We start from the raw sequence: 18,338 nt of genomic DNA, 5'->3' as shown, positions 1-18,338 counted from the left end.
AGAAGGTGGCTCCGAAAGCTCCTAAGCTCCTAATCTTGGGTCGGGTCGGGTCCCCCCTCCGAGTGCCAAGATCAATAAATAATTTTATCAGCTTTACACCGCCGAAATCCTCGTGCCCTCGGCATCTTCGACCCCGCCCGACTCATGGGAAGGGGGGGCATGCCACATGGCAGCAACAGCGGCAGTAGTGCCAGCGGTGAAAGTTGTTGTGCCCCGGGCCGGCACACACCTTCCCCTTGTCGCCAATGCCGATAACACCACGCGGAGTCCCTTTTGGCGGAAGGCGATGAGGGCTTTCTCTTGGTTGGCGCTTCCCCCGTGGTCTACCGACGTGTCAGCAGTTCAGGCAGTCCGTCCCTTCCCGAAGTTGCCCGCTGATTGCGCAGTAGGCGACGACGACACCGGCGCCGTTGCAATTGCACCATCCAAGGAGTTATCGGTAGTCGGTCGGTCGGTCGGTCGGTAGGACTGACGCGATGGTCGCACACATCATAATCAAGCTTTCCCGTGGCCCGAACTCAGGATCACTCGATCAGGAGTGGAGCGCGACTTCAACGCGATCCACGATTAATCCACCATGCTTGCGGTGGTAAAGCTACAATGTGCCAAGGAACAGGTGGCGAGCGAGCGCACTTTGCATAGTAATTTATGGCTAGAGATCGACACTTTCGAGCGCCGCCGATCAGCCTTTGCTGCTGTTGCTGCTGCTGCTGTCCACCGACCGACGATACAGATAAGAGTGCGGAGCGGATAAAGCCTCCGCTGATTAGGTGCTGCCACCGGCCCCGATGCTCCGGTGACTTCTATTCAAATGTGATGTGCCGATCATTAGGGTGGAGGGCTCAGAGTCCAGATCAACTTTTCATTTCGTCGCGAATCGCAACCTCACCGAAACATCTCATCTTCCCTGGCAGGTCATTGAACTGCGCACTATCAGGCGCAGCCACAAACCGGTACAGGACAAGGACCGCGAATGCACGATGCTCGTCCCCCTCATGTGGCGAATGCTCGGTAGGAAAGAATCGGCATAACTTAACCATCTTTTGGTCCCACTACGGTACTGCGGTTGAAGAGCATTCCTTCGACAGTGAAAGACGAGGAGAGAGAGACAGTAAGAGATAGGACGGAAAACAAAACAAAACGGAGAAGACGGGAGGACCTGGGCTGACCGACCGGCTGTGAGGAGGAGTAGCCACAGGAAGTAGGTCAACCGATGCCTGCAGGGGTTAATTTCGATCCGCAACGCACTTCGATCCCAGGGGCATGGCAACGACCGGCAGGCAGGCTGGTAGACTGCGACTGCTGTTGGCCACACCAGCACACGACTTGGGCCTGGGGACTCGGGAACGCGCAAAACCGCGCGTCTACTTTCATCCTGCGACCACTTTCATCATCATTTCTACGACTTTGGCAGACACACATACGCGTATGTGTGTGTGTGTCTGGTTTGGCAGTTGATCGTTGGCTCTTATCCTCCCAGCAAGAAGCTGGCGCTCTACCCAACAGGCCGCGCAAAAAGCCTCCATTCCAAGGGTGGGATCATCGGATCAGATTCCGCTGAGGAGCGAGGATCAGGCTGAGTAAGCAGACGAGCTGTTGCTGCTGATCATACGATGGCCGCTTGGGATGGGGGATGGAAAACGACTTTTCCTTTCTTGTCACTTTCAATTCCCGCCCTGGGAGTGGGGAGCGAGCGAGAACGAGAAAAGGTGGAGTTTCTGTGTTTATTTGACGATGTTGTTTTGTTTTCTCCTGCGTCTTCTCCTGCTGGAGGTCAGCTCGCTAGGTGGGTGACCTGATCGATAGGTAAGGTGGTGAGGGAGGCCGGTGGTGGAGATCCCGCTGCTCGATCTTTGCACGCGCCGTTGGACGATGAGCATCTAAAGTTGTCCTCCTATCGCGCGAGGGGATGATCGTCAAAATTTGATGACACGACACTCGGGGTGTGTGTGTGTGTGTTTGTCTGACTAACGGAATGGAGAAATTAGTGTGTCAATGCGGTGTCATTGGAATGAGGGTCAACGCGGTGCGTTCGCCATTTCTTGTTTTTTTTTTGTGCTGATACTACGAGTTTCGATGATGCCTAAATCGCGCGAAACGAGAAACGGAAGAGATTGCTGCTGTTGGCTGGATGTTAAGGGTGATAGCAAGCAAGAGATTAGAAATCGTCTGAACTAAGCTCAGCTTAGGGGGTACGCAGTTCAGGGATAGTTTCATTTTGCTAAACAGATGCTATCCATGCTGATGGTGAAAAGAAAAGTTATTTGTATACACCGCTTGCATTCCGCTCATTTAAATTGTAAAATATTTAGGGACTACTTAATGGTGCTTGCTCGGAACTCAGGATCAGCACAGCCGCGGATGCCAAAATACTGCTTCGTTTAAAGTCCTGCGATAGAATTTCGGTTTCACTCGCTTTCGTCAGCCGTTGTTTCACAAACAGACAAACTTTCGATTGATGTTAGTGGTAGGGTAGCAGGAATAGCATTAAATTAATATGCTTGATAACCTTTGTCACGCCATGTTTGCTGTACTATAGTTTGAGATGGCGAGAAATCCCTGACCTGCTAAGCACTACTATAACACCGCATGGTGCTCCAGAAAAGACAATAGTTTCTTCTCTGACACTCTTCCTCCTTTTATAGATATAAAGATACAATCACATGCCTTTAAAATACAACTTAATTTCTATTTTGTAGTATAGTATAACTAAAGGTTAAGCTACGGTTTGTAAAATCAAAACATTAAAGAGACATGTGATTCCGGATCTTCTAACCAACATCCGAAACTAACAAAACTCTTTTGCAACAGATTCAAAACAGCACTGTGGAGCACTAATATTTGAGGTAATTATTCCATTTTTTAAACAATATGCAGCATTGCAATCAATATTGATCACAAATATATTATGTGTATTTTTCCAAGATGTCTTAACCATATTGAAAAAGAAAGATACAGCTCGCCAGTTCTTACATATGTTAGCAGCAGCCTAATGTATGCTATTCTTTTGATCCCATTGATTCATTCAAATACTGTTCTTCACACCAACTAAATCTCTTCCTCAACCAATTCCTTTTAGTCGAAACTTTTACATTTTAAATCTCGTCACTTTATTTACTTTCGTTGAAAAGATTCTTGCTACTTCCTGGAAGATGTTAAAAGCTTCCTATTATTCTGTTTCAAAAATGCAATCCCTCATTAAGATTGTCCTCGAACAATACCGGGACCTGTAAAACTGTCGTTCGAATGTGCCAAATATAAGATCCCAGTTCAATCCACGATCGACCGATTCTTCACAAATTTTGTCAAAGATTGTGAGCAATTCCAAATAATAGTTTGGAAAGTAAAAATATGTATAAACTTTTAGGATAATATCACTTGATTAGCTTGACCCTAATGGAAGCTAACAATCTTTGGTTTTTATAAAAACCATTTAGTGCAAAAGAAGAAGTTGGGTCAAATGAACTAATTGTTGATTAAACAAACATAGATAAGCTCAGTCCATCTTCCTAGCCAAATAATAGCGCGTCTAAAGCATGACACCTAATAAAGCAGGCGATTATTAAATTGACTTAAATTAAATAAATTTATTGCATTGCAAAATTTTAATTTAATAACAGTTTTAACAGTGGCTAAAAATGCTTAAGTTAAGCCTTAGATGTCTAATCTAGCAAATGTCTCCAAAGTAGGCGAATCTCAAGCTGCATGAAATCGATTAAACTCAATTTGATGCCCAATAGACAAATCATTAAGCACACTTTAGACTTCCCCTCAAGCACTCCAAAAAGGTATTAACAACATCAACGGGGCAACATATATAGATCGCTCGGGGCTCCACCCACCTGTAGGGTCCGGTGAAGTGGTCCCATAAACTGACCGTTGTAAATTTGCCTCATTTCAATATCGCATTAAGGTTAAGATGGTCGGCCAGGCGAGACCTTTCCCTTCCTGTCGAACTCTTCACTGGCGACGCTCGAAATTTCGCTCCTAATTAACCCACAAACCCGTGGCGTGGTGGGTTCTTCCTGGATCGACACCACCGGCCGGTCCTCCCGCGAGGCTTCAGCCCTGTTATCTTAGACATCAATCAACCGCACACTGCAACCGCCGTTCCATCTTCACCCCGAAACCGTGCGATGCAGCAAATTAATTTTATAACATTTCCCCTCCGCCACCAAAATCAGTTCTCTTCCCGTGAGTCTTCCTGGTGGCCAAAAGGAAGGGTTCGGTGGCGGATTCACAGCCGCACCACAACAAGCACCCAAAACCCTAATTTCGCCCTCGGATGTGACCTCACGGTGCGAGCGGATGGAGGGCGAGCTGGAAAGAATTATTTCCTTTCCAGCGGGTCACACAATCTCCACCATGATTTTTGGGGCCATTCTGCATCCGGTGACACACTAGCACGCGCACACACACAAAGACCAGGGGAATTTCTAGATTGGGAAGAAAGAGGCTGAACGAAACGATGCCCCCCGGGAACAGGTTCTCGGGGTCGATTCGTCTTGATTGGATTTCACCGAATGCGACAGTGGAGCGACAGTGATTGTAGCGCATCAGCTCCAGCTGCTAATCATGCGCTTCACCGCGAGTTTCCACGAGGATTACACTTTGATTCCGCCCGCCATATCCGCAGCCATAGTTCCGAAAGCCATTGCGCCATTAGTGAAGCATTGACCGTGGAGTTCCGAGACGAGACCCGCCGGACTCAGGACCGGAACGCTGTCAAACAGGTCGTCCCCACGGAGGCACCTGGTACGCGATCGGGTCGTTATCGGGTTTTTGCAGAGGTGCGTGCGTGCACACCAACCAACTACTTGTAAACATGACGCTTCTAATGAAGATGCCGCACCGCGCGGTTGTACCGTGTCCATTCGGTTCATCTCACGCCATCGCACCATTTGCATTTGCTGCCGGGAATGCCGCATAACTGCCGCGCAACCGGTTGAATGGACCACGGATCCACAGCCACAGTGCGCCATCGAATCTTCGCCGATGTACTCACCCATCGGTAAATTAAATTTATCGATAACGCGAGACCACCACCGGCCATTTGATCGCGGCGGAACGGTACAAAACGATGGCTTCCATTTGCAGAACATGCAAACGGAAGCCATCATCACAGTGGTGCCATTACGCACGTCGTACGCGACGTCAACTCGGTGCGGTTTGTGGTGCCCCCGGTCGAAGATGGTCAACAGCGGCTGGGAAGGAAACGAAGTTAATTAAATCACTTTCACATGCTGCACCGACCGAGACACCGGTCAAACGCAGCGACCTTTCGAGGATGGCCGAGCTGACCGCATCCCTACACGCTTCGTCCTTCTGGACCCGGGTAGCGCGAAAGCGAAAGGAAATGATGCAGCGTAGTCGACTGCATCGCCGGAAGGGCATTCCGGTTAGGTCGCGACTCTAGTAGTTGCCACGGCAATAATAATTGGGACCCCACGGTGACACATAAGGCGGGAACATACACTTTGCATAACACACCGATCGATCGACGTGGTGTGGCCAACGCATAAAATGAATCATCTTGTTGCAGTGGCTGCAGTGGCTGTCAAGATGACGACGTCTATACGTTTACGTAGCGGTCTTTGACTTTTTGCCGAGCAGAGTGTCGATAACCCTTTTCCCGAAACAATAATCACGAATTATGTACCGCGTGCCTTCGCGAGCACCCTCACCCGTCAGAGTGTCAGTAATTATTGTCAACAGACATGCCAGCACCGACAGCACCGACCACGATGACCACCGAGATCGAAGTGTCGGTGTGGCTGTCGGGCGCTGTGTATCCATATTCATAACCTGGCGAGTTTCCATTTATCGATTTCATGCGTGCTGCTTACTACGTGGGTAGCTAAAGACCTCCCGCAAAAGGGACACTTCGACCATCGGTGTCGGTGAAGTCAAAAGAGGGACAGGAAAGAGATGAGAGAGCGCGGGGTATAAACCTGATAGTGGGACTCGCGAGGCTGCTGCAGCGAAGAAGTTACCGTTTTAATCTCCTTTAAATGACCACCATCATCGTCGTCGTCGTCGTCGTCGTCGTCGTCGTCGTCGTGGTCGTGGGTCGTCATCGTAGTGATCGGTAGCAGCGGCAAAGTGATCTTTATCACATGCGTGTACACCGCCATATGGCGCGAGTTTTTCCAACCGAATGACCAGTTTTCACTTTCATTCACTGTGCGCGCAGTGCCTATACCTGATCCGATTGACGATCGACGGCTTACTTCTTACGAGCCCATCAACATCTCCCCGTATCATCGTGTCGCCCGTCCTGGAAGAGCGCTGCAAGGAAAGTGAAAGCTCTCCCTCTCCCTCTCTGGCGAGACATCCCAACTGTGGGGAGCTACAATTTGTGGTCGTTTGGATGGATGTGCACCTTTTTTGGATACTGAGAGTGAGCTCGAGAAGCGCCCTAAAGTGAGTTGAAGATATTTATTGCCCGTTTAAGCTATTCGGAATACACACACACATGCACACACGCACACACATTTACATTCTGGTTCGTCTTCTTCCGTGTCTCCCGATGGTCAGGTTTATGGTCTACTCCGTATATCCGTTGCCTTCCCTAACACGATATCCTCGCTGATGGATGCTGGTCGTTACACAACGCAAGGTGGCTTCGATCGTGTGGCGTGTAACAAGCCATGCTGAAGCCGAATACTCCCGTAAACCCTAGATAACGATTTCAAACGTGTGAACTACCGGAATGCAATTCAGGTTTCGAGTATTTCATGTTGCAGCTAATATCGACTCTCCCGACTGCTATCTACTGCTCCCAGAGGTGACCTCCTCTATCTACTGTCCTCGATCAAATCAAGGTTCCAGGCAGTGGAGAAGACCATGATGCCGATGTTGATCCGTGTAACCTCCTTCACACTCCTGTAGCTCGTTCTTCCGGTTCCCGGAGACGCGATCTCTGACCTCCATTGGCAGCTTGTTGTTGTTGTTGTTGCTGTTGTTGATAACGTCCGACCTCGCTCCGATGCTCCTCCGTTGATCTTTCTGGACTCTCTGGAACTGTCCCGAGGAGAGGGCAGGTGCCTTACTCCTGTACGGTGAATGTCAACTGCTTTCCGGTGCGCGACTCGAACCGGTTCGGTGGTTTGATGTCCAGTATCGCAATGATCGCGACGGTTAACCCGGCCAGCATAATCGTCGTTACGAACAGTCCGGACAAGATCGGTGCCGTGGTGAACCCGATGCAGTCCCAGGCGCTGTCGAACTTCGTTTTACCATCCATGGCCGGTTGTACCTGTTTTCGGGGGTTCGATTGTGGAAAAGAAGACGAATAAGTATGAGAAGAAGTAAAGCAAACTAACGAGGCCTGCAAAAAACAAAACAAAAAAATCCATCGGGAGACTTCAAAAACAACGGCCTCCGAAACCTATGCAACCAAAACTTCGTTTCTTCCTTCCTGTCCCGCCCAAAAGGTGCCGCCATTACGCAATGCGTTTTGCGATTTCCCTCGGCCGCGAATCAACGGCCAAGAAACGGTCACAAACGGCTGACCAGCTGGGCACTGGTGGGCTGGGTTTTATGATGAGCTTCAAAGGTTTTAGCACTCTCCGTGGGTAACGCTTAATGAAGCGACGTTGTCGTCGTCTTTAGCGGTGGTTCCGAGCGTATTTTGCACCTTGTCTTTTGTGGTGCGCCTGCGTTATGCAAAACCAAAGCGTTCGGCCACGGCCCAGCAATAATCAGGAGCAGCGCTCGAAGCATCGCACGGATACACGGGGAAATGCCAATTCAACCAAAGCAGAGATTCAAGGCGATTCGGCATCGGCCAAATCGGCACGGCGAGAAATCAATCGGTGGAAAGCGCGCGCTTTTCTCCTGGAAAAATGACGACTGAACGGAGCAATCTCGCAGATGAATCGTTCTCGCGAATGGAAATGTTGGGAATTGCCAGCCAAAGGGGAGTTTTATGGAGTGTTCAAACAATCAGCCGGATTGCTTAATCAGCCACAATCATGGCTCCTGTCGGATTCATATGTTGCTTCACCCCCCCCCCCCCCCCGTCTTCTCTCTGGTCCAGCAAAGGTGGGTCAGACAGCTGGTGAAAAGGGGATGAGCGAGATGAGCTTTATCCAGAGCAATCCATTACATCAATCCACAAACCACGAACGTTCGTTGACGGTGGTTGTCGTCGGCGTCGTCGCCGTCTTCGATCGCACCAGACGCATCATGTGCGTGCGAGAAAATTATAAATAATAATGTTTACATTGTGCCCGCGTGTGTGTATGTAATTACACGGGCAGGCACTCCACATGTGGCCTAGCGCCATCATCACCGCCACCGTAAGTGCGGCACTGGGTGCTCCAGTTTTTCCTTCCCCAAGCCCAGGTTACCTCTTTTCTTTTCATTTCTTTTTCTGTGTTTTTTTTTGCTAGTTTACGTGTCTGCGCCTCTGCCGCGTGTACGTTTTCTCATAATTTTGTTGCATCTGCCCGACTGCCCCATTACGTGGGTTCCGTCGCGGCGGTAGACACGAGATCACCGAGTGCGAGAGGTGTATGGAAGAATTTGAATAATTTGATGATAAATGATGCGTATCTTCGACGCAATAAAACAATTGAGTGGAGGCTTGGGCTGCACAAACATACACTCCACACTACACTCCATTGTGCGTTGGCCTTTAGCCATTTCTCAGCGGAGTTCTGCGGCGCGATAACGGCTATCGATGACTACCTGGGTATTGCGCAACCGTTTGCTCACCTGTATGTTCTCCAGCGTAAGAACCGTTGTGCCATTACGGAAAACAAGCTGTCGGGAGCACGCGTACGAGGCACCGAGTGGTGCGTACGGTGCCTTACCCTCGAGCTCGAGCGTCGTATCGAGCGACTTGGTACCGTCCTTGCTCTTGGTATCCATCACGAACACGTCCACCTTGGACATGGACCAGTACCCGGAATCCATGTCGAAACGGAATTTAAGAGTCAGCTGGAAGTGTTAAAGTCAGTCGCAAGTCAGTATCAGTGTCACTTTCTTCGGTCTTCCGCCGAGAGAGAGAGAACCAGCTATGTTACGTTACCTTGATGGAGTCTTCCACTTTGAACGTCACGATCAGTTTGCTTTCGCGCTCGCGGGCATCGTACGTGGCCAGCGTGTGCTCGGAGAGAACGTACGACGTTTCAACTTCATCGGAATCGTTCAGCATCTTCAGCACCGGCGGAGTGGAGACGACCAGGATGACCTTACCGGGCACGTCATACTTCGAGTCGGCAATTTCCGGCTCGTCGGTCGGACTACCGGGAGTGGTGCTGGTCGAGAAATCCTCCCGGGCTTTGGCCTCACGCTTCTGGAGGACGTGCGGTTCCTCGAGCTGGTTCGCCAGAATGCCCAACACTTTGTGCTCACCGTAGTTCTCTGCCGAATCGCGGAACAAGGCTGACAGTTCCACATCTTGTTGCGACGGGGCTCCGACTAAGTTAATAATCTGGAAAGTGATCAAGGACCATCAGGAGCATCAGTTTTTTTTTGTGTTTTTGGAGGCAAAATCGTTGCGTTTGAAAAACTTCAGTTGCTCGAGCGGAAGAAGATTTAAAAGTTTATTCCCTTTGCCGATACGAGCGCCACAGCAGCTGCGAGCTTTGCTGAGTGTGGTTTGAGCTTTGCTGAGTAAAATTTTCTTTTTTTAAATTCGTCGTTAATTTTTTGTTTGTTTTTCAAACTAGTCGGAATATTACGCTCCTGAGCAACGTCGGAGTACGCTCCTGATGAAAGTCCTCAGGAACAGTATGGGACTTACACCCACTAAACCACTAGCTTGGTTTCCCGTAACCACTCTGCTGCTGTTTTCCTCTTACGAGATGCCGCGCAGCATGGACGGCAGTGCCAAGGCACTTGCATCGCGAGAACACCTGTCTGAAGCGACCTTATTTGGGAGTAACATTTGCTCCAGCTACCTTACTTATTCGTCACTCCAAAAATGCTCCTCCTAATAACTTGACGGACCGTGCCTAAGCAACTAAAGAGTTGCGCCTTGGCAAAGGCCTTCACCCTAGTCTCTCTGTAATGTTAATGTTAATATAAAAAATAATAGTGTTAATGTTATATAAAAATAATAGATGGCGTATTTTAGAAGCAGCTTCGAAAGAAAGAATCCATTATTCGAAAAACATGAACTTTAATGCTCTAGCTGAATGTGTTCAAAGTGGATTACATGGTTATTGTTCTTGTTCCTCAGAAAAGAACATCAACAGCATGGAATGATCGAAATGATGAATCGGCAGTATTTCTCGATGCGGATTAATCCGCCGCGATTCAAAATAAACTTGCCGAATCGACAGGAGTTTCAATAAAAGTAAACATTGTTTGCAAGCGCCTCAAACCCATGATGCAAAAAATCTCACGTGATGGACAACACGATGTTGCTAAACCAGGAAAGGGCCTTGCTAGAATCACGTGTAACCACCGTATCCAATACATTGTGATGTATAATGCGTCAAGTGTACCAAAATGTAAGTTAACAGCATGCTGTTAATAAAATAACTTTTGCTCACGTGCTACAAAACCGGTGAAAAACTGTTTGTAATATGTCGAATAGACATATTTTTTTCCTTACTGCTACTAATTTGAAAATACAAGCAACAATTCGACTCGAAACAGGTTCCCTTCTTTTGATAATATTGCTAAAAACGTCTCAGATTAACTAAAACGAGAAAAATATGTTCACTCGTTTGCTATTTGTTTGTATCTTTCGAATAAAACTAATACTCTGCTTTCCCCTCTAAAGGATTCAATATCAATCAGCTGAAAACATAAAATAAAACACATTGTAGATCACTAGAAGCAGCAGTATCGCTTTTTGTGGTCTAGCCTTCCCTTCGTACATCGGCCCCTATTACGAAAAAGTCGATAACGCTATCGATCGACAAGGGATGAACTTTTGGTCATTTTTGTTCATTTTGGTTCATTCCTTGTCGATCGATAAAGCCGCTTGTCGATCGATAAGGAAATAATCGACTCGAACTGTCATCCCATACATTTTTTCGAGCAGTTTGGTTGTCAATCGACAAAATGGCATTGCGAACGCACATTTATCGATCGATTAGTTATCGACTGCTCCGGAGCAGTCGATAGCGTCGATAGTTCATCTTTAACGCTGTTTTTGGTTGGAAGATGGTAGTTTTTAAGCATGTAAATGTTAATTAGGATGAAGGAAAACATTCTTAAATGTTTTATTTGATATTCCCTGTCTTGCCCCCTTTTTAAAAAATATTTTTCGCATCAAAAAAATTTTTTTCCTATAATTTAGCAGCGAAAAGCTCTTATTAAAAGCAGATATTTTTTAAACCAATCAAAGCTTAATTCTGCATGGAATGCAATGTAATTTCCATCGATTTTTGATTGCGCATATGCGGCTGTTTGTAGAACCTTCGCGATTAGCCAACCGGATGCTTCGATGCGGTGACACGGCGATTCCTGGCTTTCTTAATGCTCCAGTAATCGCGTCGGAACACCGTCGTAAGAATCACCAGTCAAATTCGGCGTCGTCAACAGTTCTAAACGCCCACAATCTTCACGGAGCTAACTGCGGAACCCAAGAGACACCTGCACCACATCGTCCTAGCAAAACTTACATCGCGGTTTCTGTTATCTATCAGAGGACCCGTCGCTAGGGTAAACGTTCTGAAAATCCACCCTCTCGATCGAAATATCGAGAAGGAATATTAAAATACATCACCAAAAAACATGAAAATGAACATGAAAAAACATGTATTTCATGATTATACATGAATTAGGTTATAAAATTAACCAAAAAGATAGCAGATCAGCATCAGATCATCAGCATTTCCCCCAAAATTTTCTATAATAACTGTCAATTTAAACAACTTTTGACGTATTGCCTGCTTTCGAGCAGCTCCGCGTTATCGACTCGATATCGATTGTGTTCATCTGAAATTCGAGTCGATTAATTTGTCGATCGATAGCGTTATCGACTTTTTCGTAATAGGGGCCATCGTTCCACAAGCTATGGGTGCGCCCCCGTGCAAGCTCATCGGCTGCTTCACTTGACCATTATTTGCTTACCTCAGCGTTAACGTTATAGTCGAGCGGATTAGAACCGAGCATTTGCTGCGGACTGTAGACGAACTCATGCTTGTCTAGAATGCGCTTGAATGCCGGAAAACTGTCCTCCGACAGTTTGGTCGTCCCGTTACGCAGAAAAATCACGACGGCGGCCGCATTCGAGTAGAGATCCCGCAACACTTTGTCATCCAGCTCGGCCAGAGCGCCAGGCGTTTGCAAATCTTTCAGCTCACTCAATCCCCAGAATAGAAACGGTCCGCTGTAGTACGCGTACGAGCCTTGCACCAGCGCACCCGCTAGGACGGCCACTGCCAGCAGCTGCACTCGAGGTTGCATATTTCGCGATAACACTCTGTTACACAGCAATCAGAACAGCACACAGCTGCGGGGACGACAATGTTGAAATCGATTCCCGGTCCAAACGCTCGCCAATTAAAATCAATCGAGCTCACTAAAGAATTCTACCAACCTACCACTTGGGGGACACTTTGCCGTGAAGTGAAAATCGCTTACGGAACGACAGAAACGGGTCGATAAATTTGTTCTCTCCCTAGGCGCGCGACGGAGAGAGATTTTTGTGATACGCATGCGTTATGCTTGCGGGGTGCGAGGGTTGCTTTAATGTGGGACGTGCGGGGAAGGGATAACCATACCACGTGCTCATGTTTACAAACAAAACTCGCGAAGGAAGATAGACGGATTCCACGGTTCTTTCCTCGCGAAGGAATTGTACAAATTGCGCCGGGATAATTACGATGATCTCAGCGAACTCTTATCAATCTAAAAATCCCCTTTAAGAAGCATCATGATTAACGTTTCTGTGTTTGAATTACTCCTTTCCAGCCGATACAATGGTACTATCTTTATGTAGGTGATTTGGCCAGCATGCACCTTTCAAACTGTCATTTCAAATGCGATCTTTTCCACACTGGCCCTTTTAAGCCTTTACCGGCATTCACGGAGAGACTACAGGCAGAAAATGAAGATGAAAGCAATAGACAGGAGTAAAAGGAGAATCAAAACAAAATTCCAACATTAATGTGGAGAAGGGGTTTGTGAGTCATAACGGTCTACGGAAACGTGCACGCACCTTAATGTATACCGACGCGAAGGAGAATCTCAAAGAGAAAGAAAAACAGGGAGAGGAAGAGAGACCACGAACCACGCATTAAAAGGTGAGTAAGAGAAATCGCCCAACCGTACGATCGACCGTAGGACGATCTTGCCGGTCGGCACCACGACGATCTTGGGCTGGGGATTTTTGTTGCCACAACGGATTTCACATTCACTATCTGTTGCCGGGTTCAGTCTTGCGTTGGTCATCGCGAATAGCGTCCGTCGTTATGTAAAGTGTAAGTTCTACGCCACCACTTTTGAAGTACAGTTGGAGTAAGTCGCTCGACGAGACGAGAAGTGATTCAACATGAAGGCGATCACGGGCGTATGCGCGATCGTTGTGCTGCTGCTGCTCGCAAGCAAAGGTAAGTGAATGTGTTCGATCGGTTTGGCGCGCCACGCCACGGCTATTGCCACGTTGACCATTCCCCCTGGCCGTTGTTGTTGGTTGCGGCCGACTGGTTTTGTGCGGAAGAGTGGATTCTACTGGCAAATGCTTTGCTCACCGTTCTCACTCTCGCCTCTATAGCGGAAGGCGTAAACCTGGTGGCGTACATTTCGCACCGTGGACTTCACGGCGAAATCAGCTTCTCGCAGCACGACGAGCGACAAGTGTTAATTGCTTCCGAGCTCGAGACGACGCTCCAGTACCCGGACCAGGCATGGAGCTGGGCCGTTCATCAGCTGCCCGTCGATTACACCGTGATCGATCCGCGGGATCGCTGCGACATAGCACGGCTCGGTGAGCAACTGTGGTCGTTCGATGATGACCTTGGCTATCTGATGCTCCCGGGCAACGAGTCCACCAGCTGGCTGAACACCATCGCACTGACCGGCGAGAAGGGACTGTGGGGCAAATCGTTGGTGCTGCACGATCCGAACGCTAACGTGCGGATCTGCGCAACGATTACGACGCGCGATGGCTCCGAGGATCATCTGGCCGAGGCACGCTTTACCAGCCCGATAACGGGCTCCATCTACTTCCGGTGGCTGGCGGCCAAAGAGTCGAACCATTCGGACACACTCATCTACTCCAACCTGTTCCACATCCGCGAGCAATCGCGCAAGATGGGCGATCCCGAGTCAACCGAGCACGCCTGGAAGATCTACGTGACGGACATTTTCGAGAGCGATGCCCAGAATGCGGAAGATAACTGCAACAAGCTGCAGCTAGTGTTCGATCCGCAGAACCGGGGTGTCGATAAGGCTATCGGTGACATTGATAGTCGCGTTGGGCCACTTCGTATAAGCACCAATTCGCAGCGAAGAAAGTTTCCGCAGCTGTTTAACGACCGGCAGCTAGTGCTGCTGCCGAGCGATCTGTACGGACCATCGCGAAAACTGTACGTTGTGGTGTTCGATCCCAGTCACCCCGATACGTTTCTGGCGTGTGCTAAAATCCGGCACCACAAACCGTTGACCGCGAGGGCACTGGTGGATGGAGGGGGTATGCGAGGAGAGATAAGGTTCACGCAACGGTCACGCTTCGAACCGACTTGGATCAGTGCCAACTTTGCGTCCACCACGAACGATTTGTTCGGCAACGAAAACTACGCCAAAGATGTCTCTAGCTTCAGAGTGAACCAACTACCGCTGCAGGCTTATGCGGCCCCAAATCCGGACTATTGTCATACATCCGGTGACACTTTTAATCCGGCTGGCGTTTCGCAGCAATCGATACCACCGGCCGGATATGGAACGCAGGATCAGTATCCGATTGGTGATCTCAGTGGAAAGCTGTTGAATCGGAATAAAAAGGAACCGCATTCACCGTTCCTCCCTGGTCAGAGTGCGGAACTATCGGGGCTCTATTGGGATACGTTTCTCCCGCTGCAAGGTCCACATTCCATCCTTTATCGCACCTTCTCCGTGCAACGTTACAACCGGACACAACCGATGAACATAACCGAAATGCCATGGGCATGCGGAACGATTGCTTTGTATGAAACGAACCGACCGTACCAGGTGCCGATCCATTCGGCACAAGTGCTCTTCCGGTACCCGATCGTAGGTCGTATCCTGTTCCGCCAGCCGAAGGATGAACCGTGGGCTGATACGGCTGTCATATTCGAGTACCTTATTCATGCCGATGGTTCGACGATCAACAACACGGCCAACCATCGCTGGGCCATTACTAGCGAGCCACCCGGGAAAGATTTTTACGATTGGCAAAACCGTTGCGTTAGTACCGGATCCGTCTACAATCCGTTCAAAGCGGCCGCTCTGATGGGCAAACAGTGGGATGAAGTTTGTACGGAACGATCGCACGAGCTGTGTCGGTTGGGTGATCTTTCGAACCGTTTGGGGCCACTCGATATCGCTGGTAATAAAGGCGAAGCGTCGCAGATCAGTCGTAAGATGTTCGTCGATCAGAACCTTCCGCTGAGTGGAAGTTCGAGCATTATTGGCCGATCCGTCGTGATCTTTGACGATAATGGACCGAAGGCTCGTGGTGAGCGGTTAGCTTGCTCGATGTAAGTACTGATATGACGACCTGTTTGGCGGTTGATGGCGTGAAATTAGATTTCTAAATTTTCTCACAGAATTGGAGGCTATCACCGGAGGAAAGTTGTCGCCAGAGATTGGTACTCAAATGGTGATCCACTGACGATCAAGGGTAAAATGGAAATGGTTCAGCAATCGGAGTACGATCTTACCAATGTGGAGGTCGATTTTAAAGGATTAGACAAGAACAGCGGTTATCATGTGCACATAGTAAGTATCGCTGGAGTCCATGGTTAATGAGGAGCGCTTGACTTATTTTGCTAACTACTGTAGGCTCCTGTCGAAGGTGATCTGGAGTTCCCGTGCGAAGACTCCACCGTTTATGGACACTGGAATCCTCGTGAAGTTGATCCAAAGAGATCACCCCAGCCAGCGCTTGGTAGTACGGATCAGTATGAGATCGGTGATCTGAGTGGAAAGTTTGGCACGTTAGATGGTGTCACGATGTACGAGCAGGCGTACAATGATTCGCGGTTGCCACTGTTCGGGTACGAGAGTGTTATCGGTCGATCGATTGTGGTGCATAAAAAGGAAAAGCAACGGCGTTGGGCTTGCAGTACCCTGGAGCGAGGTTACAGTCCTAGTGAGGCGCGTGAAATCCGTGCTATCGCATCGTTCCATCATCCAGCGGGGTACGCTTACGGGTATATACGCTTCACGCAGCTCATCGGCAACGATAATAGCCAGAGTGATACGACGATCGAGGTGAAGCTGCGTTATCCTGGAAAGCATGACCGTAACGTGACCCACAACCATAGCTGGAACATATGGGTTAACCCGGTCGGAGTAGATGCTACGGTACCGCAGGTCGAGACAAGGTGTGTGGCCGCAGGATACGTGTGGAACCCATACTACACCCAGCTGGCCGATCCCTTGAACGTAAGTTTCCATCTATACAGCATAATATGAGTTTGCAGAAGATGATGTTTGACGAGACTCTCTCCCCTTCTAGCACGACCTGTATCGAAGGGAATGTGGTCCCGATAATCCTCTCCGGTGCTATGTCGGTGATGTGTCCGCTCGTCTCGGGCCGATCTCGATCGGAAGCCGCCGACAGGTGTTCACGGACAGTAACTTCCCGCTGGAAGGGACAGTGAGTGCATTGGGTCGATCGATTGTCATTTTTGGACCGGATTTCTCCGGTCATCGATTCGCCTGTGCTAATATTGAACCGGATCATGATATCGTAAAGTACATTAACCTCAAGAAACCACCGCGGTTCGTAGTGGCGCAGTTCCTGGAAGATGTGCGACACGTCATGGGGTTGCCAGAGTGGATGCTGGCGATCGACTCACGGAATACTAAGGCGCTGCACAATGATGCTTGTATTCAAATACTCATTCACTTCAAGGGTCCCAGTGCACATAAAATAGAGCAGGATTTCTCCCGTCTGCTGGCCGTCGGTCGGCTTGATTCGCCAAGTATCTACATTCCGGGATATGATAACAGCAAGCGTAAGCGCACCCTGTCCTACAGGACTTGTGGTGTGCGCGATCCGAACGAGAAGAACGTGAAGGTGCTGTTCGGCAGTGGAGCGGGGCGGAAGCAGATCGGTAGCACGGAAGTATTCATTTCATTGTTCTGTTTGTTAACGTTACCTACGTTTGATATTATATAGCGATTTATTCATTAGGTATACAAGATAGGGGTTGATCGTGATTAGAATAGGTTCCTATAGGCACAGCACGTGTGTCTCATACAAAGGAACATCGCACCTCAGAAAAAATATTTAAATAAAAAACAAGAATTAGAATCATTCAGAAAATGTATTAATTGTTCTTGGATTAATTGCGCCTCTATTTTATGAACTCGAGCATTTTTCTCCTGGCTGGAACATCTTTTAAAACATGTTTCTTTGTGAAAAATTAAAATCCGGCTGCTACCCGTTGCGTTTAACCAGAAACCCCCCGGAAATGGTACACACACACAGCCGCCCTTCAGACATTCACTAAAAAAGTCCGGAACCACATGCAATAATATATGAACCTTTGTAAAACATATAAAGCAATAAAAATATTCAAGTTGGTGTTATAAAAATTGTTAAAATATTTGTTAAACATACTCAGATAACATTTTGGGATCGCTCAAGGTACCCCTCTGCCTGCGACGCAGCGAGAGGAAGGCTGAGGTGGCTGAAAACGAACGCCCCACTGTCTATGGCGAGGACAAGGAAAGTAAAATATTATGTGAAATATTTCACTCATATTGTGAAATATTTCACGAACAACACACAACACAGTACACACACAATAGGAAACCCCGATCATTTGGAATCATGCTTGAAATAGTTCGCAATGCCTGTGAAATGTTTGAAAAAAATGATATGGTGAAATCATCCTAAAACGAAAAAAGGGTTAGAAACATTCAGTGGAATTGTTATGTAAAATTACACTCTTAGGTTTGGTTGCTCTTAGGTTAACATCGTTTAAAATATTTCACATTCGTTGTTAAATATTTCACGTTGAATTTAAAAACTGTTTGAAATATTTCATGAGTTACTGTGAAATATCTAATGAAATATAAAACACTAAGCTACTGTTTCAAATATTATATGAAATTTTACACTTAAGTAAAGTATAGCTTGAAATATTGCATAGGTGTAGTGAAATAATTCATGAAATATAAGGCACTAAAGTGAAAATTGTTTGAAATATTTCATGGTAGCCATGGAATATTTC

General features: G+C 47.9%; 2 protein-coding genes across 3 annotated transcripts; one reads left to right on the top strand and one right to left on the bottom strand.

Moving 5' to 3' along the window:
• Positions 1–6,430: 6,430 nt before the first annotated feature.
• Positions 6,431–12,537, bottom strand: LOC125952527 (uncharacterized). The gene is made up of 4 exons (XM_049682037.1): positions 12,040–12,537; positions 9,038–9,442; positions 8,722–8,946; positions 6,431–7,258 (listed from the first exon to the last, which is right to left on the bottom strand). The coding sequence occupies exons 1-4, from the start codon at positions 12,373–12,375 to the stop codon at positions 7,049–7,051; spliced, it is 1,176 nt and encodes a 391-aa protein (XP_049537994.1). The 5' UTR covers positions 12,376–12,537; the 3' UTR covers positions 6,431–7,048.
• A 598-nt stretch (positions 12,538–13,135) lies between these two features.
• On the top strand, positions 13,136–17,607 carry LOC125952526 (uncharacterized). Of its 2 annotated transcripts, XM_049682036.1 has the most exons (6): positions 13,149–13,214; positions 13,348–13,520; positions 13,685–15,629; positions 15,699–15,870; positions 15,934–16,539; positions 16,613–17,607. In XM_049682036.1, the coding sequence occupies exons 2-6, from the start codon at positions 13,463–13,465 to the stop codon at positions 17,276–17,278; spliced, it is 3,447 nt and encodes a 1,148-aa protein (XP_049537993.1). In that variant the 5' UTR covers positions 13,149–13,214; positions 13,348–13,462; the 3' UTR covers positions 17,279–17,607. The 2 variants fall into 2 exon arrangements, with proteins under 2 accessions (XP_049537992.1, XP_049537993.1); XM_049682035.1 differs by having other exon boundaries at positions 13,136–13,520.
• The last annotated feature ends 731 nt before the right edge of the window (positions 17,608–18,338 follow it).

This window comes from Anopheles darlingi, chromosome 2, assembly GCF_943734745.1.
Source record: "Anopheles darlingi chromosome 2, idAnoDarlMG_H_01, whole genome shotgun sequence".
Lineage (NCBI taxonomy): Eukaryota > Metazoa > Arthropoda > Insecta > Diptera > Culicidae > Anopheles > Anopheles darlingi.
The sequence above is the reverse complement of the archived record's forward strand: the minus strand, read 5'-3'. Positions and strand labels throughout refer to the sequence as shown.